At 44.6% G+C, this 22122-nt stretch overlaps 3 protein-coding genes across 4 annotated transcripts; 1 reads left to right on the forward strand and 2 right to left on the reverse strand.

Annotated features, from left to right (window-relative positions):
- Positions 1-665: 665 nt before the first annotated feature.
- Positions 666-6786, reverse strand: LOC130523304 (thialysine N-epsilon-acetyltransferase-like). Its single transcript, XM_057028445.1, has 6 exons — positions 6531-6786; positions 3547-3598; positions 3371-3454; positions 2847-2948; positions 2736-2776; positions 666-2206 (listed from the first exon to the last, which is right to left on the reverse strand). Exons 1-6 carry the CDS (start codon positions 6591-6593, stop codon positions 2039-2041), a joined length of 510 nt encoding a protein of 169 aa, XP_056884425.1. The 5' UTR covers positions 6594-6786; the 3' UTR covers positions 666-2038.
- Positions 6787-10297: 3511 nt separating this feature from the next.
- si:dkey-19b23.8 (low density lipoprotein receptor adapter protein 1) lies at positions 10298-19052 on the forward strand. Of its 2 annotated transcripts, XM_057027154.1 has the most exons (5): positions 10545-10563; positions 11389-11780; positions 15224-15313; positions 16433-17152; positions 17701-19052. In XM_057027154.1, exons 3-5 carry the CDS (start codon positions 15298-15300, stop codon positions 17784-17786), a joined length of 822 nt encoding a protein of 273 aa, XP_056883134.1. In that variant the 5' UTR covers positions 10545-10563; positions 11389-11780; positions 15224-15297; the 3' UTR covers positions 17787-19052. The 2 variants fall into 2 exon arrangements, with proteins under 2 accessions (XP_056883135.1, XP_056883134.1); XM_057027155.1 differs by lacking the exon at positions 15224-15313 and having other exon boundaries at positions 10298-10563.
- Positions 19053-19369: 317 nt separating this feature from the next.
- si:dkey-19b23.7 (uncharacterized) lies at positions 19370-22101 on the reverse strand. The gene is made up of 8 exons (XM_057027153.1): positions 21922-22101; positions 21546-21617; positions 21403-21474; positions 21129-21319; positions 20278-20341; positions 20026-20191; positions 19629-19826; positions 19370-19526 (listed from the first exon to the last, which is right to left on the reverse strand). The coding sequence occupies exons 1-8, from the start codon at positions 21928-21930 to the stop codon at positions 19414-19416; spliced, it is 885 nt and encodes a 294-aa protein (XP_056883133.1). The 5' UTR covers positions 21931-22101; the 3' UTR covers positions 19370-19413.
- Positions 22102-22122: the final 21 nt, after the last annotated feature.

Here is a 22122-nt window from a genome sequence, read left to right on the forward strand (position 1 = left end):
GCGGGGTATCTTTAAGGGGCATCATAAAGGAAATGAAGGAGAATGTGAACTTAATTTAACTTCCAACTCATTTAACTTCACAGTGTCATGTTTTTTCTGTGAGGTAGATAACCTCTTGACCTTTAGAGTGTAATTATTGCCAATAATAGCTGAGCTAGATGATCAAGACTTTACAAATAAGTTCTTCAAACATGAGTTTCCTTGTCACAAACAGCAGATTATCCAGATATTAAGATCCTTTGCAAAAAAAGTTATTTTTTCAGATACCAAGACAAGCACTTGTTGTCCAAAAACCAAACCCTGTGGAACTCCATATTAAATCCTCAAAACGTTTGAGGCTGAAGTAAGATAAAATGAACAGGACGTGTGGTGCCCAACTTCATCCACCAGGGACGTCTTCAGGTAAGGGGCATTTCAATTCTCCCATTCTCAGATACCCTGCAGTTCAGCTTCAGTTTCACCTCCAAAACCAGCAGATCTACATTTCTTCGTTCACTTGAAAGTGGGGTGTTAGCGGCAAGTTGAGGCAGTAACCTTCATGTCTCCACGCTTTAGAAGGTGGACATGGTTGTGGACTTGTGGACAGGATTAGCACAGTGACAACTTTGGAAGTGGGTCCAAATAAGTAGAATTACATGAACATGAGACAAATTCAGACTGTACAGTTTTTTTCTCCAACACAACTTTATTAAACCGACTGATTCGACTAACCACTTAAACATCACAATTATGAACATCCAAACACAACAAGATGACCCTTTGTCTGTATTACACAAACTTTTAGGAGGCTAATGACCGAACACAGACATCACTTTTACAGTTCTTGGTTTGACACTCTGATGGGAGGATGCAGATAATCTACACAGATGGTTCATAGGATTAAATTAATTAAGCGATAAACAGATCTTTGTGCTTACTGATGGAAAATAACTCAACCAATTTTGAGCTCTTTGGTTGCTGCTTCCGTGATTTTGTTAAAAACACAAAATGGCAAACCTTAACGATTTTATCACAGAAGGTAACAAACACAGTTTTCTTGCATATATTTGTTTAAATGTGCTCATAGCCTTCTTTACGAGGTCGGGAGGTTGTTACTTAAGATGCAAGGCATGAACATTAGCATGACCTGAATGATTGACTAATACCTGGAGCAGTATATTCTGGATGCTACTAACTCATCATTGAATCTGATGGCTTTGCCGTATTCAGCCAATTCATTGTCCGAGAGATGGATGTCTGCCGTACCTCAGTAGATTGGGCTAAACCATGCTGCCTGTTTCCCCTGTCTACCTTAAACGTAGCTTTAGCTTAGGTTAATTTGTTGGCTCTTGCTTAGTCCAACTAATTTGCAAGCTGTTTTGACTGATGATTTCAGCTAAGAAAATACCTCGAATGGAGAAAAAAAATATAGCACACGTGGCTCTTTTTTATCCCACATGCCGTATATCAGAGGTAAGTTAGAAGGATCTTCAACATAAAGTACAGCTGATGATACTTTAAACCCGTTTAACAATAAAAATGGCCAAGAAGAACAGGAGCCAGGCTAATGCTAATCAAAGGGGGCGTGAAAGCCCAGTGAAACGGCAACAAGGCCCCACAAGGAAGGTTACATAAACTGCTGGAAGACACTTCCTCTGAAATCAGGCACCCCCTCCTAAGGTGGCTTCTGGCAGGACCACAAAGGATATCGGCCCGACCAATTCACAATCGGTGATTCACAAAGGGAAATCCTGAATTAGAGAAATCCTGAAACTAGAGAAATGGGAGAGAACTGTTGGAGGAGAGGAGATCTCCACGATAGGACTGGAGACGTTTCTGGGTGAAGATCAAAAGCCACTTACAGGTCAAAGCTCAACTCCCAAGGATGAAATAATCCACATTTTTTATTGCAGAAATTGTGCAGGAGAGACTGTGACCACAAGCGGCTCTGGGGTCTAAGATGGACAACATGGACTTAACCTCTACAATAATAATTAACAATATAATTTTTTTCCTGATGGATAGTTTTAGGGAAGTCCTGCATCATCTCAGCATCCACCTACGGCTGGGCCAGTTTCTCCAGTGCCTCCCCCTCACAGCGCATCAAGTGGTAGCCTGATTCAGCTGTAAAATCGTAGCACCCCTGGTGGAAGTAAAACTCCAGAGATGGTTTGTTCCAGTCCAGAACGGTGAAGTTGAGCTGGGTGCAACCAGCAGCCAGGCCCAGCTGGAGGACGGCAGAGTGGGGAAAAAAAGTGGCAGAAAAAAAGAGCAATTATAAATTTAGGGAGGAGTTTTTTAAGTGTAAACGATGAGCACTAATATTTAGAGTAGATGTAATGCACAGACCCTCCCAGCAGGGTGCACCTCAGAGTTAGAATCTTTACATCTCAGCTGACTTTACAGTTTAATAAATAGATTTTAAGATGATTTATGTTGTCATAAGACAATTTTAGACTAAAAAATTACATTTCCCACAAACCTACGGTTGCTTTAACTAAGTCAAACATGAAGACTTGAAAAATATATTTTTAATCCTTTGGTCAAATAAATATGAAGACAAATTTAACATGTTTTTGTCTGTCATTGGTGATGCTGTCAGTTCTGTTTAGTTCCACTGTTACTTTCGTTGACTTTGTATCCAAACACATGGAAATTCAACATTTAATATGCAGGAAATAGTTAACACCAAAAGCTTTACGAGTTCTGATTGTGTTGTTAGATTATTTTATCGTGGCTTTGGATCTTTGACTCACCTGGGCTACCTTGCTCATAAGAGCTTTCCCGATACCCTTCCCTGAAAGACAATGAAGGTATTTTTAGATGCCATGTTTTACAGAAGTATATTTTGTAAAAGGTGACGATACCTCGGAACTCCGGCATCACGTACAAATCCTCCATATAGATGCCTCGACCGCTCGACGAGCTCCAGGAATAGAAGTAGATAGCATAACCGATCTTTGTGTGCCCTGAAAGCAAACAAGACTGTTCATTATGCACAAATAACAAAAAAAAATAGAGATAAAACAAAATACAACATCATTACCGAGTATATGACTAACTTATAAGGTAGCTTCCAACTTTCTTATTTATTGTTTGCCTGGTTCTTGGCAATAACTAGGGGGACCGGACCGTCCGGTTGGGGCATGTTAGCTTATTATGTCAGCACTTGTTAGGATTCAAGCTGACAATTCTGGACTGGTGACTTGGTGACTGAAGACATTAACATGGACTCTGCAGAGGCAGATTTTATAAACCTATTCAACAATACAAGACTAAAACAGCATTCCCAAATCAGCCTCCACTCAATATAGAGCAGGAAATCAAAGACATGATGTAACAGATCAGAGACTTGATAACGCACATTCTAAAAAGCATTTTTCTCTCTCACCCTCTTTGGATTTTAGGTGTTCTGGCACCTCGGCGATGATCCCGTGAAAAAAAGGATTTTTGCAGAAGCCATCTTGCTCCAAATCTGTGTGAAAATTCATGAAAATTTTAACATTTGTGCCACCTGGAACAAACATGTTAAAGCCAGAGTCACAGACATGTATTGACATGAGGCACCTTTCTGTGTGATCTTCATTTTGTGAGCTAATTTCTCATATTCTGATAATTCCTGTGAAGGAAAACAAGAAAAACATGATGCTGGCACCAATAATCACCCATGTACATGTTAGCATTCGTACTGAAAATATGGGACCAATATGTGACCAACTTAAGGTGAGCGATATGCTGTGTTACAAAAAACAGCAAATAAATTAATAATAAACATTTTAGAGCTGCGTGATAAATGCGTTCTTGTGTGCAGTGTCGTCTTTCCAGTGTGTTTCAGTTTAAACTCCAGTCAACAGAGTTGTTCAAAGTTGCCAAAGTTCATAGTTCCTCTATCAGTTTTCTTCAAGGGCCAATGAGTGTGAAATATGCCAAAGTCCAGGTTTTTTTTTCACTGCGTCAACAAAAGTTGAGTTGTAACAAGTTGAGTTCTTGCTGTCGCTATCATTTTTTTAATCACCATTATTAGTAGTACTTTGCAGAAGTAACAATTTAGATCTGGGAAAGGGCCAAAATCATTATCAAGTGATCTTTTTATGTTCTTATACAGTTACACAACTATCATAATGCCACCAATGAAGGCCTAACACAGGGGCGGGCGAACCTTTTGACTCGCAGGCCACAATGGGTTCTAAAATTTGACATAAGGGCCGGGCCAGGAGCATTTAGATGGAGTATAAATAAATAAAAAAAATGTACAATACATGTACAACCCGATTTATTGGCTTCAGCATTTAGGACTGCATCCTTCAAATGTGCAAAATACTGGGGAAGAAAATGTAAACAGATTAAAATAACAAACACACTGATTGGAAATTGCACCTGTTTTTATTAATTCAATTGAAGGTGCAAAGTTTAAGACATCAGCAGCCTGACAATTTTTCCAGTTAATTTTGGCAATTCACCCGTGGTAACATTGGCAAGTTTACTCCAAGGTAGCTTCATTCTCTCGACGACAGCCGACACCTGTTCATACAAGTCCTTTTTGTTTAACTTGCTCACAATATCTTCGTCAATCAGTTCCACTCGGCGAGCCACTGTCCTGCGTGATAAAGTGATAAAGTGCACTCTCTGTCCACTTTCCTTTTATTTGGTTCGCTCATTTTTACAAACGGCTCAAATGGCAAGTGAAAAAGAGAGTGACGCTAAGCGCCAACAAGGGTAAATTTGTGCAGAGCGCATCTATCTATTTGGGAAAAGCAAAAATAAACAAGTTGGTATTTTTTGTTTTTAAATAATTTGGAGTTCGGCGGGCCGGATTAATAAGCCTAAAGGGCCGTATATGGCCCGGGGGCCATAGTTTGCCCATTTCTGGCCTAACATCAAGGAAGACAATGAGAGGTGAGCAAGAGGTCTCAGGTAATAGTTAAAACAATTATTATTGTGGCACACGACATGCGGGAACATAACAGCGTTAAAGACATCCACGTACAGTGAAACAATTTCTGCCTATCTTTAACATTAGTACAGAGTCAAACCCATCAAAAACAAAAAAAAGCACACAATTCACACCTGCTTATTAGTAAAGACCTCAACGTCCACACTGAGAATCTACAACCCGTCCCGAAACCCCCCAGCTCCATGCCAAAGAACAAAACGAACAAACAAAGAGTCCGAGAGTTGATGTTTTGAAACGAAAATAAACGTCTAATCGCATAACGTTCAGGATGCACCAGTCGTTCGGATGTCAGGCCAGTATTCTGTTGTAGCAACCCTGAGGCACTCTCCAAACGCATGTTTTTCCGTCCTAGGTCTTGAGGGAATCCACTGAAGAGAACGATGACTCGAACATACGCGTGGAGGGGAACATCTGGAGGATTCACACACTGCAACATCCATGTGGAGCTTCGGTTGACATGTCATCCCGGAAAGCTCAGGAAAGGCGATGTGGGTGACTAGGACTGTCCCGAATAAAATCAACCAGTCTGGCCACCATAGATGGTGCCACATTGGAGACACTGGACGTGACTCTTTCCACAGCCGACAAAGACACCTGCTTCAACAACTCCCCCACAGTCTTCTTGTTTTTGTCACCGTGACCTAAACCTTTGCACACTTTTCAATCGACTCTGCATTAGCAGACGACCACGTTGCATGAAACTAGCATTGGTGGACAGTATGGGACCTGGTGGACAGTACGGGGTAACGACACAGGGCAACACTGAGAGGTGCATTGCTTATACCTTCTTACACCGGGACATCGTTTCGGTCAGTCACTGCATTTGGGGCAACAGTCGCCTTTGAACAAGGACAGGACACGCTGACGCATAAAGAGGGAAGCAAGTGTAATGCTTGTCACGATTGTGAACGAGGGGAAAGTAACCCCGGTAGACTGGATTACTGAAGAGATGGCTGCAGATATCATGACCAAACCTGTCACTGGATTAAAACTGAAACAGTTTGCAGGTATTATGGTTGAGGCCCAAGTCTGTATTGTATTTTATCTTCTATAATTTGGATTTGGATTATTGCACCCTGAGTAATATGTAATATTCAGGCATAGGTTTATGGGCTAAAGATTCACAGTTATGTAGTTAGTCAGTTAATAGGTCACGCCCATGTCCTGACAGTTCAGTTCCTCCATGATCAAACAGACAACTGTGTTTGTTTTCCCCCAATAAATAAGCCTGGACGGCTAAAAGAGGATATTGCCCCGGGAAGATTCTTTTTCTCCGGGCTCAGCGAAGGTGAAGCTCCGAAACTCAACAATGTCACTAAGTTATCTGGAACACACGCGCTCACACGCACATCCTGCAGTGCGCCGATGCGATATTTAGATCAAAGTTCAAGATAAAGCTGCTTTCATTCCAATAAACGTGCATAAAACCAACATTTTTATTCGACCCACATATGTGCCCCTGGAGTGTCACCCCGCTTGCGTTTCTATCTCCACGGGGAACGCGGGGAGGTGGTCCGAGCCCGTCAGAGGCGGCCGCAAAGCACCGCCGTTGCCCGGCAGTGGGAACCAACGTGGCGTGCCCGCCCGCAAGACTCACCATGATCATCCGCGCGATGTCCTTGCAGTCATCTACGTTGGCGGCTCGGAGGGTGAAATCCATTTTTGAATGTTCTTGGGCTCACTGACGACGTCTGTGCATGCAGATTTAATGTGCGTTTCTTTAGGAGCGTGTAAGGAATCTTCGGCAACGTCACGCTGTGAAACCCTGCGGGGTTTTGTTTTATCGGGTCCTATTACGTCCGTTGCAATCGGAGAGAACGAGGCTTACGACATAGACATTTGTACATAGACGCTGCCTTGACAGCGGGGGAAGCGCCTCCATGTTGGTACAGGGCGGAAGAGGCAGCGGCGCAAACTCATTCGCTGAATTTTGGACCGATTTCCAAAAGTTTCGCTTTGCTATACATCTATAATATACGGTTCTACGGGTTGTTTTTATTTTTTAAATGCTGGTTTTACTACCCAAATTCTAATTTTACTTAATGTTATCAACATGCTCCACAGACCAAATGTGCTTGGATCGTTTTTCACACGCAAGATGTAAATAAGGAATAATGTAGAATGAGGAGGGTTTTTTTTTTTTAAATAGCGACAGGAGGGACAGAACCCTGTGTTATAACCAGCTCTATTTCTACTGGTAAAATAGCTAACCTGATTAAAATGCGATGTTTTTAATCTATAAATTACCTCCAAATAAAAAAGGCGGGCTAGGGATGCCATGTAAGCATTTGATCACTACTTATTAACTTTGTCAAAAAAAAAAAAAGTTTTAGCAACTATTGTTCAAATTCTTCTCTTCAATATTTCAAAGTTCTGCTAATTAACCCTCTGGCAATTCAAAGAATCTGATTAGTTTGAATATTTGGAATCAATCAATTATTCGTCGAGATGATGATACCGATCAGGGGATGGTGAGAGAGAGACTCAGGAGCCACAGGGAGAAAAGTTCTGTGTCCAGCAGGATTCAACAAAATGCTCCTCATGGGAGCCACTCGTGTTCACAAAATTGACCATAAGATGTGATAAATCGTGGAAGTTGTTGCTAGCTGTCCTGATGGTCAGCTGCTCTAAGCAATAGAGACAGCCGATCCCATATCTACGTAATGATGATGTAATCACAAAAATAAGAGCAATGATAATATTATGATAGCAATAGCCATGACAATATAATGTTAATATGATGATCCGATTAACAATAATATGGTAAATAAAATATTTATAATTATCCTCAAACTCAATGTATAACCTTTAATCAATGTTTCAAAAGACCTCAACATTTAATAGGTTCCTTTCGTTGTAAAGTACCTATGTCTATCATGTCTGTGTAGCTTCATTTCTCCGTAGATGTGCACTGAGGAGCGAGTAGCACTGTACCAAGATGGCCGCCCTGTAGCCCCAGCAGCATTGAGCAGCGGCAGTCAATGTCGTGTCTATGCATGTATGTCTTTAACTTAAGACACCAGTTGTCACTCAACAACAATGCTGTCCTGGGATTCCTCGCCAGAAAGTTTTGCAATCGTTCACACCCAACCTCGCATGAGAGGATCCATTCCACGCCCCTTTAATAGTTTGAATATCACAACTGCTGAAAACCTGTTTTTACGTGGACGAATGTTGCTAAACTAGAATGATGGACTTTATTTTGACACTGGCTGTCACGCAAGAATATTACTGGAAGACTTATGATCCAATGAACAAAGAATAGAAAGAATCAAAGCACAATTGATGACACATTCACACTATACATAGTTCTGTTGTTAAAAGCATAAAACAAATGGGAACAAAAATAAATAACCCGATTATCAGTCAACCACTGTGAGCCACTGTTGTTGGGACAGTTGTTGGCATTGTGCCCAAATGGCAGTTGGTGTGGCCTCCTGACCTACAGGTGTCACTGTATCCTCGTCTGTCAAGACGTTTACTGAATACACCATTCTCATCTCTTTTTTTCTAGAGTTTTAAACCTTTTTAGTACTCTTACTCGAATGTAATTTGCTTGTAATTTTTGTGTTCCAAATGGAGAAAGAACTTACTCACTTTATTTTTGGGCATGATGACCTTTGTTTCCTTGACTTTAAATCACACAACCGTCAATTTTGATTTTGAGTCATGTGATTTACTAACTTGACTAACACCACAAAAACAGCTGTTCTTTACTTAAACCCACCTCTGCTGACGCACGCTGTGCACGTCATCAGATTGTGAATTTAGCTGCCAAAAGAAAGGATGATGTCACTGAGTCCCGCCAGACAGACAGAAGCCAGACGAAAGCGTTCACGGTAACAACGCTGCCAAATTACAGAGGAATTCGGTCAGAAATCTGAGATTATAGAGCGATTCCTTCTAGGCTTCATTGAGAAATGATGATAACATTTGTTTCCCAGTTCATAAACACTTTTTTTTCAGTAATTACAGATGTATAGCTCACACCTCCCCAGATGTTGGCTACAGACTTTCCTTTGGCTAAATATAACCTTTTACAGTGCATTCCATTTAGCAGGCTGGAGGGTGGGGAGGAACTGAATGGGAGGAGGTGGGGGAGAACATTTGTTTCTATTTTTAGCTCCAGTTGTGGCGCTTTACGGTTGACCAATGGCTGCTTTTATAAGATTGGAACAGAAAAAACAGTGCAGCCCTCATTTTTAACAGCGGCCTGTCTGTTGCCTTCCATGACGTGCGTTCAGCCCATGTGTGCAGCCATGAGTCAGCATCACGCCGGACCCTCTGAGGGATGCAGAAGTGATCCACGCTCTGGACTCCATCTGCCTCCCTGATGTAGCTGTTGTGATGCAGAAGGAGGCGTTTTTATTGCGCCTGGGTGATGCTGTTGGGATCCTAGTTGCTAAGAGACGGCCCACTGTGGGCGTATCGGCATTGTAAATTAGGAAGGACTCGGTGACCCCTTCCCATTTGATACACCAAAATGTGTCACACACACGTCAAAGCCCTTTGGTTTTGTTTTTTTCCTGTCATCTGTCATCATTTTGTTTTTCGTTGGAAGGTTGTGCCGTTAGATTAGCACGAATATTCGAAAGTCTGGCAATATAAAATCAGTTTTTATCTTTACTAAAGTAGATTAATATTATCAATATACTCAAGCCTATTAGCTAATATCTAGTGACTAAAGATCATAAAGCGACACAAATATTTCAACACGATGTTAACTTTGTGTTTTCAATCATTTTAATCAATTCTAGCTCGTAAAGCCGAACTATTATAGCCTAGTTTTTAAAATAAATTAAAGTGGCTTGTTAGCATGGAGAGTATTAAATTGTGGGAGGTATACAGAAGGCATTTGTGACCTTAGTTGCTTGCTTTCAGCCTTTACAAGCCAACATTTTGCTGTCTGGGGTTTTGAGTTTAACCTCCGCCACCATACTGCAGTAGAAAATCTGTAGGGTAACGTCTGCTCTCTCGGGCCTGAACAGGAAGCCACCGCCTCATCCTGTTTAGTCTAAACACCTGATTGGTCTGTGGGTTCTAGAACATTTGTACAGTAAAGCAATCAACGTTTTTATCAGCTTCTAAAAGGGCGGAAAGTGGCTAAAAAGAAATCCGAGTTGAGACAAAAGTGGAATCACTGCACACTTCCTACTGCAGCTTCCAGAAATTCCATTTTTACAAGATATTTTTTTGTTGCTTCCACTCCATAATTAGCAAAACTTGCTGATGCCTGTGCATGAGCGTAAAGCCCTGCATGAGGCTTGCGCTAACCGGCTAAAGTCTTAGCGAACGTAATTCAGGAAGCAGCTACAGTGAGAACAAGCAGAAGTAGTATATTTTCACAGATTGCTAATGGTGATAGCATTAAAAAGTGAGCCATAGGAATTCCCCCAGACAGACCCTTCCTCCCTGTCGCATTAAATCCAAACCCAAGCAGCCATCTCAGCAGAAAAAATAAAGGAAATGAGCTCATCAGACTGAGGCAACTGCTGTGAAAGATAACTGCGAAGAAGCAGACACGCTGTCATCCTCGCTGCGTTCCTTATTAGGACATCGGCCTGCGTCTGTTAAAGCAGATGTTCCTGTGTTCTGGCTTCTCATTTGCCCACCCGCCATACGTAACTAAGGTGAGTCATGTGACCCCCATGGTAGACGATTAAGAGGAAAGAAAACAGTGAAAGTCTGACATGAGTAAACATTAAGTTGACTCGCTTTGCACCAGACAAGGGTCACATTCTAGACTGGATACCTAGTAAGTGGCCTGTGCTCTTAATTTGGAAAGCTAATAATGCAATCCAGTGTTTACTGTGGTCTTGTTCCCATCACTTTTGCATAGATACCTCAGCTTCCCTTTTTTGATGATTAAAATCTCGTCCTGGTTTAGCTAAAAGGCTAGCCTTAGGCTAAAGCAGACATCGAGGTCACACCAGTTCACTGACAACACTCGTTTACCGTGTAAAGTATGGCACCCATAATTAATTCTGTATATGCTGGACTGGTTCTGAAGCTACATAGCTAAATGGTAAATTAGCCTGTTATTGTGGACTCGAATCATAAAAATGTCTCAAAACAGTAAAGCCAGACCAAAACACAGAAAGCTCATTCAGGTCAAGCACAACGTCGATTTGGTCACTTTATACAGATTAGCTAGATTTGGAAAATGCTAGCTATCTTCGAACTTATTTATCTTTTCAAATATCAAAGTTTTTAACTCCTAGCAGTGCTATGTAAAAGAACAACATGCCTGCTGAGCTACAAATTAATGTTAGCATGCTAACATGCATGAGCTGACATTGATACTGTAAGAATAAACAAATAAAATGACTAAAAATTATGGCACCTATCTGGAAATACCACATTTCAGCAGTGGCCTATTTTTACTATCTTTGGACGGGTCCTAAAATAGGACACAGACAGTTTTAAATGCCCGATATTTTTCGTGTTTACCCCAGGCAAACAATCGAGCCCACTGCAAACAAAACTGAGATTCCCGTAGGTTCCTGCGAACAGCCGCATGAGAAACACGTGAAAAGTCACAAACAGAAGAGCACGAGCAAGCATCCAGCAGCAACATCCTGAGGAAGTTGCCTCTGCAACCCTTTACCGTAAAGAGGCACCAGACATAAAGGCAACCAACGCCGCGGCAAGCTAATCCTAGATAAAACATTTCCACTATTGTTGGGACTCGGTGAGTTATATCCTTTGATTTGACTCATGCATTTGAAGGGAATAACAGGAAGGACTTGAAGAGTGAGAGAACTGAAGGCCTGACCTGTTGTTATGGTTGAAAGTGCAACAAGGGAGTGAAGATGGAGATTCGACAGCAACTTCAGCAACTGGGAAAGTGAGTCACACTTAGGGTACCGCAGTCTTTACTTAATGCTAATTTAATATGAAATCTTCTTCCGAGTTATTTTTTCACCAAACTGGTAGAACTACAACCTCGTGCAGATTGTGAAGGATAATAAACTTTAATTAGCAGATTTACGTAGCACACCTCACCTGAAATGTCAAACAGGTGATTGATTTAATGTCATTTACACACACCTGACACTCACCTATGAAGAGCGACAAAAGTAGGTTTTATCTCATCGTGTTCTGCCCTGAAATACTTGTCTGAGAACATTGTAGGTTGAGCCATAAATCTACCTTTAGCGTACATGTACCCGTATCCCCACACCCCTTCGGCAGAGTTCCTCTTTGTGATACGATGCAGAACATTCTGGATTCAGGTAAATGGTGAGTAGAAAACTCTGTGAGGCTGGAAATGATGAGAATAAATACATGTTAGTATGTATGCTAATGCTAATGTACTGCACCCTGGACACCACATATGCCCCAACATCCATGTTGCTTATGGAGGGAAGCCAGCCGATGATAATGGTTCTCTCTAATGTCACGCCCAAGTGTTTTTTCCACATCTTCGGTCCAATAGTTAGGCCCTTGCACCCCGCTGACCAGCTGACATCCTGAGATCTTGTATTTTATTTTTAATTGAGAACAAAATAAACTCTCAAACAACTAATGTTAGCATCCCGAAACACTGGGGCCCATTGGGCCTCATATAGTTCTGTCCATGTCTATGATGACTTGGCAAAGACTGATGGACATTTCTGGTAACTGGTGGAGGTCAAAGGTAGAAATGATGCTTTTATAACTTTATTGATGACAGGGACAGACTGTCGTATTCTTTTGGCTTTGCCGGAACTCTGAAAACCAGACGGCTGCTCTCATTTGACAGGATATAAATCAACGAAGGCCACTTTCCAAAAGAGGAACTGAGGATAAAATGTTAATAATAAAGGCCGGTTCATGTTGCATCAGGTTTACTTACCAGAACTTCTGTGATTGCCTGGTTTCTAACAATAACGTCATTCCATATTATGTTCTGAGTTAGTTACGTGACTTGGAAAAGTGGAACAAAGCCCTTAGACTCGTTAACTTAGCCTGAGGTGGTTTCCTCTTCTGGCCTGTTGAAGGTTCCTTTTTCCAACTTTTCTTTCATAGAGATCCTCAATTTCCTCCAGGCTCAACCGTGTGTTGACACTGACCATTCAAGGAGCCGAAATATTCTGCTACTTTGAACAGTTAAGCTAGCCCAGCCCCGTCCTGCCGTCACAGATCTCGCTCACATTTACCTTTTATTTCGTAAACTTGACGGTTTCAGTCATCGGTAGCACTCGATAAATATATGAATTACTGACCGTTAGCGCTTAGATGGCATTTTGATCTGAGATCTAACTTTCTCTTATTAGCACAAAACACTGCCTAGGTGGGTTGAGGTAGCTTCATTCAATGGGTTTATTATTGATAAGATTAAAATTGCCTAAAATTAAACACTTTAACGTGACAGCTTCACTGAAACCATCTTGTATTCCCCAGTGACAGTAACACACCCATGTACTACAGTTGAATTACTCCAACTTGTTGGGTGCTTGGTGTTTTTCACCCCAAATCAAACAGCATTCTCAGAAGAAGCCTGTAAATGATAGTTCTTTGCAGCCTGCTAGCTTGTGTATCAGTTGCTTAATTTGACATGATGGATTAAGTGGCAAAAGCTACAGCGTTAATATGAAAGGTGTAGTTAATCAGTCCGAGATACTTTAATTGGGATTAAGGATGTAGCATATCAAGTGCAGGCCCTTTGTTTTGATCTGAAGCAGTTCAACTCTATTCTGAATGTTAATGCTGACCAGTGAGAGGAGCATTTGTCACCTCGTTCTGTGTTTCAGTCTCTGAAGAGCTCTTTCTTGCTCCAGTTCAACATGTCTGAACAAAACCTGAAGAGTTTGTGGCAAGCTGCCTACCCTGTCCTTGCCTGTTTTTATATACACACTCTTTTGAGTGGGTGTGTACCTACATTAGATGCTCCATTATGTCACCACCGGCCCGAGAATAGTTCCAGTGTGTCCCGCTAGGCACCGACGCGGGTGTGACGTTCAGACCTCCACTTTTACTGGGCCAAACCCAGTCGAAACAGGGGCTCCACTGTTTCCCCAACGTCAGGCACACCCAGAGGCACACTCATAAGTGCACACACACATGGAACCTATTAAGGGTTTTCTCCCTGCCACCGTTTGAATGCCCCTCGAAGCAGATCCGAACCAGCAAGGGCAGTGGCCCCCATCATAGACAAGCTGTGACGTAGCGGTAATCAAAGGTAGTGGGTTTCAGATGTTTTCCCAGCCTTGAATATACAGTACTTGAAGGAGCCATTATGAAACTTTGCATCAGTACCTACAATGTCACTGAGCTAGATTGTCTTTCTTAACAGCTTATATCTGATTGGACGCTGTGGGTGCGTTTGTTGAGTAAATGAAGGATTTTGTTCTGTAATTTTGGTTTGTTAAATGCAGACAGAATGTTACCAAAGGTCTGCAAGAAAATAGATTTTATTCTAAACATTTTTGCTTCAGCTTAGCTTCAGCCTTGTAATTACCTCACTTCCAAAAGAACAGACAAACTCATAAATGTTAAAATAAATTTGAGTTGTGTGTTAAATTGTGTTTATAACGTTTTTTGATAAAATTCTGCTCAATCTGGTGACAGATTAGTTATTTATTGAGGTCCGTTGTCAATTACGTTTTTCACACCTGCACCCCCTCTGAGTTGGCTACAGCACTTGCTTTATAATCATTTTTTGGGTAAAGTTTTAGTCATATATCATTAAAAATGTAGGGAAACATCTCGATCAACAGCCGAATCTTTGGTGATTGGGCGGGAGACTGATGTGATGACGGGTTCGCCCACATTCTTGTACAATGGCGGTAATTAGCAACGTGTTGCCCACTTTAAGTTTCTGCTAATGGTATCATTGGATAGCTACGGATACCGAAACCGCCAGTTGCGGCTAACATCCCATTATAATTTTGATGGAATATGTTCTGAAGCATTTAATTGTGTAAAGCTCAAAATGGAGCTAACTTATGGACACATATCAATTACTATTATTATTTTTATATATTTCACCCCGATTAGATTCCACAAATTCCATTGTAACTACAAAATGCTACGTTAGTCAACTGCTAGCCATCCCGCCATGCACCGTCAGTACCGACTCACTTGTAAATCATTGAAACCCCCCTCCGCGTCCACGCGCGGTCACGCGCGCCACGAGCTCGCGCCCACTCGGTTTAAAAACGGTCTCCCCGCGAGCTGACCGACTCACTCCCCCTCAGAACACAGTGCGAATCAGTCCGCGGGTCACGTCCACGTCGCTCTTACCCTCCGAGCTCACAAGGAGTTTGAACGCAACTACGTCGGATGTAATTTGGGTTTTTTTTGTAGATATAAAGGCGGCAGGTAAACCTGGTGGTCCGCGAGGAGCGCGCGACGCAGCGGTTCACGAGGAGGGCGTTTGCATGAGACTGTGTCCAGGTGAGTTTGAACTTCCAGAAACTGGGATGAGAGTTTAGGGGCAAATGCTCTTATAAACTGCACGGATTGACTTTATCCAACAAGAACGCAACTGGTTGTAAGAAGATGGGTTGTTTTCGGATGCTCTGCGAACCGCACTCGAAAATTCGTCAATTTCAAGTTAATCTAGTTCATGCTCGAAGATTGAAGTCGGTTTGTGCGTCTTTCCACTTGGTTCATATTCTCCGAGCCTTAACGCCTAATTCGGCTGTGAATGACGGAGTGTGGCTGCCAGCAGACGTGACCTAAAGCGGGTTTTGTTGGTCTGGCAGCACGTTTTTACGCCAGGCGACTCTTCTTAAAGCTCCAGGTTGTTTGATGGACTGCACAGTGGCACCTTGTTCATTTAGCGCGGGGCTTATAAGTGAGGCAACTATCTCTGGTTTACGGTTTAAACATCAGAATGAATGATATTAGCTCACCATGTAGAACCTTCAATTTTTTTAGGTGAAAGTTGTGCATGTTGGAGTTTTTGTGGACACTGCCCGCATGTCCTGACATCCTTTCTAAGATGTGACACACTCTCAGAAGCATGCCATTGTTTCAGAGAGGAATATTTTGGCGATGGGGGGGTAGCAAAGCTGTTTCCTGGACTCCAACAATGGCCCCAACCGTTGGCGGTTCTCTGCAACCCTTGTCCGAGGACGGAGCGAGGATGTTAGAAGAATGGCTGAGAAAAGAGAAAGGGAGGAAAACACAACATTTTTAACACAATAGGGAACAAGCTGTTCTGGGATTTTGTAGGATGGGAGACAATGGGGGGGCTGATGTGGATGTTGCATAAGTTCTGAGTCGGCAAGGTCACCGAAGTCATGGAGGTATCAAGGTGATAGGAGGGTAGTTTTTACTCCCTGGGTTACATCAACCTTTACCTTTCTAGTATTTTTCTAAAATGTAGCCCGAGCCAGACCTGATGGTGAATATTTAACGGCTGTGGTGAATGAATATTCCTCACTTGCGTCACGGATTCTTTTCTGTTGGCCTTTGTTTTTCCACAGTGTCACAAGCTTTGTGTCAAAGTAAAAGTGTGACGCTGTTCATAGGCTCACTGTTGACGTCTTATCGTCTCCTTGGTTGCAGATAGCGGCAGTGGATGCAACCACGCTACGTCGACAGACTGTCGGCGGGATAGCGGGAGAGACGTCGGAGAGGACGGTCTGACCATCGGGCTTGCTGAAAGTTCCTCCAAACGCAGTTTCAAAATGTCCCTGAGTACATTCCACCTCATGCAGACCATTAAGAACTCCCCCGCAGCGCTGCGGCGCCGCTTTCGCCGCGACCGCACCGAGTCTTTGTCCCACGGCGACCCTCTCTTCAAGGTGCACTACCTGGGCACGGAAAAGATCTTCTCCCTGGACCGGGAACAGGCCCAGGAGGCCATCAACCACTTGCTAGAAGGAATTGCGAACGGAAAGAAGCTGGGCAAAGATCACGCCCTGGTGGTGCGGCCGAGATACGTCGAGGTCAAAGAGCTGAGCACGGGCCGCCAGCTCACGAAGACCTACCTGCAGGACATTGCGTACTGCGCCGCCGACGCCAACCGGCCCAACGTCTTCCTGTACATCTGCAAGCACCACGGGCAGCAGCTGCAGTGCCGCGTGTTCTGGTGCAGCCGAGCGGAGCGGGCGCGCGACATGACCGCCTGTTTGGCACATTCCTTCCAGAGAGCGCTGAGCGACTGGCAGCAGGATGGCTCGGCCACGCTACCGCCGGGCGAGGGGAAGGGCAAACGGGTAGAGGAGTCCTCCGGCTCCCCTGCCAACACGAAGAGCTCCACGCTGCCCGCTAGCCTGGGAAAAGGTGAGAGGCTGACGCAGCTTTGTGGCATTTTAAGCTTTTTGTATTAAGCATCAATGCAAATCGTCTGGACTTGGTGCAAATACCAAATCTCAGTTCCAGACGGGTACAACTCATGTGAGACAACTACAAAACCAGACCCTGGTTAGCTTAGCATAGCCTTTAGGGAGGAAGGTATGTGCTGAAACTGCTATTCTAAGCTAGGCTAGGTACTGAGAACAGCTGTTGGACATTATCTCGAAGCATTCTTAATTAGCTCATCCGGACAAGCTTATCTACATTGTATCTTTTAAAAAATTTTCTTGTCATGGGTCGTAGCTTCCTGTAACGGCGATGAAACACTTTCCTTGACTCGAGGTGCTTATTGCATTCCTGCTCGCAAACGTCTCCAGAAACAGATAAGACGTCTGAAATAGCTGATGTAGTAAGACGCGGTCAAGGCTGACGAGCTGCTGCGACCGTTTGGATCCTCGTAATTGGTGTTTACACTCATGTGCCCGATTTTTCCGGCTGCCACGCTAACGCGACATTCTTTTTTGTCCCTTGACTAGTTCGTTGGAAGAAGAGGGGCTCGGTGTCTCGTAGTCCCCTCAGGGCCATCAGCAGGAGAGGATCCTCCTCGGACAGCTGGAACTGAACCGCAGCTCTGACCCCTCCACCGGCGGGGAGGGACTCAACCTGATGGCACTGAACTGAGGGGGTGTGGCGGTTTCACACCAGCAGGGAGGACAAAAGGGGGGTAAAACTGGGCAGTAGCAGAGTCCATATTCGGATACATGAGGACTTTTGAGAGGATGTTGCTGGAGTCAGTGGGTGTGTGAACGTGCCCAGTTTGGCACAAACGGCTTCATTTGTCGGAGGCTGTGTGACTGGTTCCACTGCGCTGGTTTGTTCCCAGTGAGTTTTGGCTGGTGTGTCTGTTTTTAAGTGTTCAACTTTTAGCCTTCTGGAAGTTTGAGAGACGACAGGATCGACGCTGGTCGCGCGATCCTGATTCCAACTGGAAATTGACCTTTTTTTTAACGTGTCTTTTAACTCACAGTTCGGAAGTTTTACGGTTTATTTTGTTGTGGAGTCGATTTGCAGAAGCACTATTTTATTTTAATTTATCAAATTGATTTGTTTTAAACTCGCCAGGAAACGGGCTGAATGGGAGGCTAATAAAAAAAAAAAAAAGTACTGCTGTTAGCAGTTTCCAAGCTAACAGCATTTCTGACTATATAACACAGCCTAACTTAAGTCGTAAGTTTTACAACACGTTTGATTTTTAACAGCTCACCACCTGTGTGTGCACATCAAGGTGGGTTTACCCATATACGGCTCCAACTAAGGGTCAGTGGCGTCCCACAAGTACCCTGCTCCACAAAAGGCCCAGACGGTCTGCCGCGGCGCACAATTAGCATTTCTGTCTGTCTGCGTCCGAACACTGGGAACGCTGTGTTCCCATGTGGAGCCTGCGTGTGGAATGTGCAGCCGTGCACCTGCATTCCAAGCAGGCGGGCGAGCGGGAGGTGAAAAGTCGCCTCCAAATCCCCCAGATTCCTCCCCACGTCCAGCCGTGACTCCGCATGCTAAGGAGCGTTTGTCGGACCCGTCCAGGTGATCCGAACCAGGAAGGGGGGGGCGGCTCCAGTTACAGCCGTCTGTAGGCAGCTGTGTCGCTGTGTAACGTCCTGCCCTGTTTACAGTGAGAATCAGGCTTCCTTCTACGTGATTTTGCAACCAACACTAAGCTAAAAGTGCTGCCTTTTTCGTGCCGCTCATCTTTTTAACATTTTATACACCTGTATGATTTTTAAAAACTCGGCCGGTCTTAGAAAAGCGCGTTTTATCGATGTACTGTTTTTTTTTGTTGTACATATTTAATATGTATTTTATGAAATAATAAACTTTTTATAGAACACCCTTGTTTGGCCACGCTGCCGTAAATTTGGGGAAGACAAATATTTAGCCAGCTCGAACCCTTGCGGGTTTATTTCTGAGGTTATATTTGGCTGAACAAACAAAACCTCCATTTTACGCCTGCACGTGAGTGGAGGAGGGGGCGATGTTTACAGATGATGAATGTGGTGCATGTGACTCGGTTCCCAGGGTTATTTCTTATATATTTTTTAAAAATACCCATGTGACCGCCTTAAAACTTTAGTCAACATACACCAGTGACGCAATATTACTCTGTACATGTTTCTTCTCTTGAAAGGGAGGTTCAACAAACGAACGTCGGCTCGCAAAAAGTCTTTATTTGTACACGAATGCTGCAGAAGTCACTCCTCTGCTGATGGTTCCTGGACCGCCAGGCTGCTGGGCGTTCTGAGCCGCTGCAGCTCCAGAAGGGACTGGATGTGGAGGCGCCTCAGAGGCTTCACCTCCTCCACAACTGGAAGAGAGGAGTCGTCAGGAAACCTTGAAAAATCCGAGGTAGCTCAACTGCGCCGCCTGCTGGTCACTTTCAATGCTGCGGCCACATGACCCAGCCTACCTTTGTCGTAGTGTATCTCGTCCCGGTTGCCGTAGACCACGTACGTCTCTAGAAAGTTCAGGAGGGCGCCCGTGACGAAGAAGCGGTCGGGGAGGGGAAGGTTTTTGATGTAGCGCGTGTCCAGTGCGAAGGGGTTGGATGGAGAGGGGATGGTGCACAGGCACACCAGCTCGCTGACGACGTCCCACACCCGAACACCTGGGCCAAGACCACAAAAACCCTTGAGGAAACCATCAAGTGACTCCAGCGCTGCCCTGGACCATTTCCACCAAACTAATCCACACCACACGGTAGCCTCGGCGGAGGTTAGCGTGGAGACATCTGCGTCCCATTAGGCTCATGGAAAAACGTGCAATTATTGAATCTGTGCAGAAAAACTGCCCCCCCCACCCCGTACCTCGTGTCTGCCAGTCTGCGATGGACTTGAGCTTCATGGGCGTGTCCTTGACCATGGAGACGGTGCCTCCGATGTTGACCAGGCGCTCGTGGTTGGAACGTATCCAGGCGTAGGGCCGCCCGTACTTGATGTAGCCGGCCAATAAAAACAGAGTGCAGTTCACCTCCTGTGAGAACACGGTCCAAAGACTCTGAGGGAGGCGGTTGATCCAGAAGAGTGTGTGTGTGTGTGTGTGTGTGTGAGAACACTTACAGGCACCGCTATCTCCTGTTCACTGGGGGAGGCTGGGAGGAGATGCTCCTCGCCGCAGGGCCGCCTGAGGACACGAGATGAGGTCAATTAATGTTCTCTAAAGTCAGAACCTCTGGGAAACGATCGATCCTGCATCTAGGAGAACAAACCTGACATTTCCTCCCAAACGTGGTCAGAATTCGCTGCTAAGTGGAAGCAGTCAGTGCATCTCCGGAGCTGCAGTCCCGGTTGGCCGAGTCAAATCGGATCAGCTTGAATAGCTGCTTTATTCAATCAGCTGCGGGATCGCGCACGTTTTAAATTTCGCGACTGGAAGGTTCGTGCGGCGATTTGGAAGGAGCGGCGCAGCCAGGAAAAATAAACCTTTAGCGGGACTCTGCACTCAACTGCTCACCTGGGAGCTGGGATAAGCACTCAGACGTCGCCCCGAGGAACCGTGTACCTGGCGAGGAATCGTAACCCTAATTTCCAGTCGTAACCCTGCATTTTTGTGCTCCAGGCCAAGAGTTCAGTTCAGAGAGTTGGAATGTAACCACCCCACCCACCCAGCGCTAATGTTAAGTGATACTAAACACAAAAATATCTATCCTCGTCTGAGGACGCTGAGGACAGGCGTAATCTGCATTCTAGCCACCAGGGGTCCCCAAATTTCACACAGAACCAGGCAACTTCTGCTAGGAGCCTTTTGCTAATGGATATAATTGAGGACAGAAGCACCCAGTCATGCATATTTTAGCAATCATTTACCAGCGTCCTAGCTAACGCTAGCAAAATCATATCTCACAACTGTCCTGTCCAAACAGGAAGTGACGCACAAAAAAACAGTGATAAATGACGTGTTTTGCAGTCACCTGGCGGCCTGTGGCTGTGTCTTGGCACCAGTGTCGGGCTGCGGGCCTCCAGGCTCTCCGGGCAGGGGCGAGCTGCTCCGGCTGTCCAGGCTGGGGGAGCTGCTGCTGGTGGAGACGTCGCTGCTGTTACAGCTGCTGGTGGCTGAGGAAGAGGAGGCCCTGGACACCACGAACCCCGGTGAACGCCAGCCCTACCCAACAGGTGGGGGGGGGGGGGGCACAGGTCAGTCAGAACCCCAGGAGGCTTTGTTTAGGCTTCATGTTGAAAACTCACCAGATCCTCATTCACGACTGTAAGCAGCAGCTCCTCCTTCCCTCTCAGCCATGGCTGGAAGTATTTAAAACCCTGAGAGACGAAGGAGATTTAAAAACAAAAGATGGTTTGCCCACATGAACGCCACTGGTGCGTTCACTGACCTGTAGTGATCCCAGCAGAGCCAGGTCATTTAGGAACTGCTGCAGCTTCCTCCTCTGCTCCTTCTCCCGTTTCTGCATCAGATCATTTATGACGTACAACATTTCAAATTCTGTGCATGTATTAATCACACCGTCGTTGATTTACGCATCACTACAATAATTAGGAGTCATTCGGTTGAAAACTGGGGGTATAACTGGGTGTTGGTAACGACGTATATTTTGCGCATTAAATCGTAAAATGAGGTAACAGTCGCCATGCATTCGATGTCTGTGCGCATAAAGGATGATTTAAAAAATGCAGATGCTGGCAGTCCTGCAACAGGCAGAAGATTGATTGTTATCTTCGAAATCCTGCAGATGGAGAGAAAAGACTCACGCTGCTCATCCTGTCCGGAAACCGACGGCGTCGTCTACGTCATCGGCGATCGTGACGCGCCCACAGGCGATGGTTCCATTGTTTCTGTGGAAACGTGATCAAATCATCGTTGATGTGATGATTCTGGTTTGTCCTGCTCGGGTGGTGGCTCGTCAGGTTTGACCGCCGAGGTATTTTCGATACTGGCGGAACAGAGGCCTC

Source organism: Takifugu flavidus, chromosome 3 (assembly GCF_003711565.1).
Source record: "Takifugu flavidus isolate HTHZ2018 chromosome 3, ASM371156v2, whole genome shotgun sequence".
NCBI classification, from domain to species: Eukaryota; Metazoa; Chordata; class Actinopteri; order Tetraodontiformes; family Tetraodontidae; genus Takifugu; species Takifugu flavidus.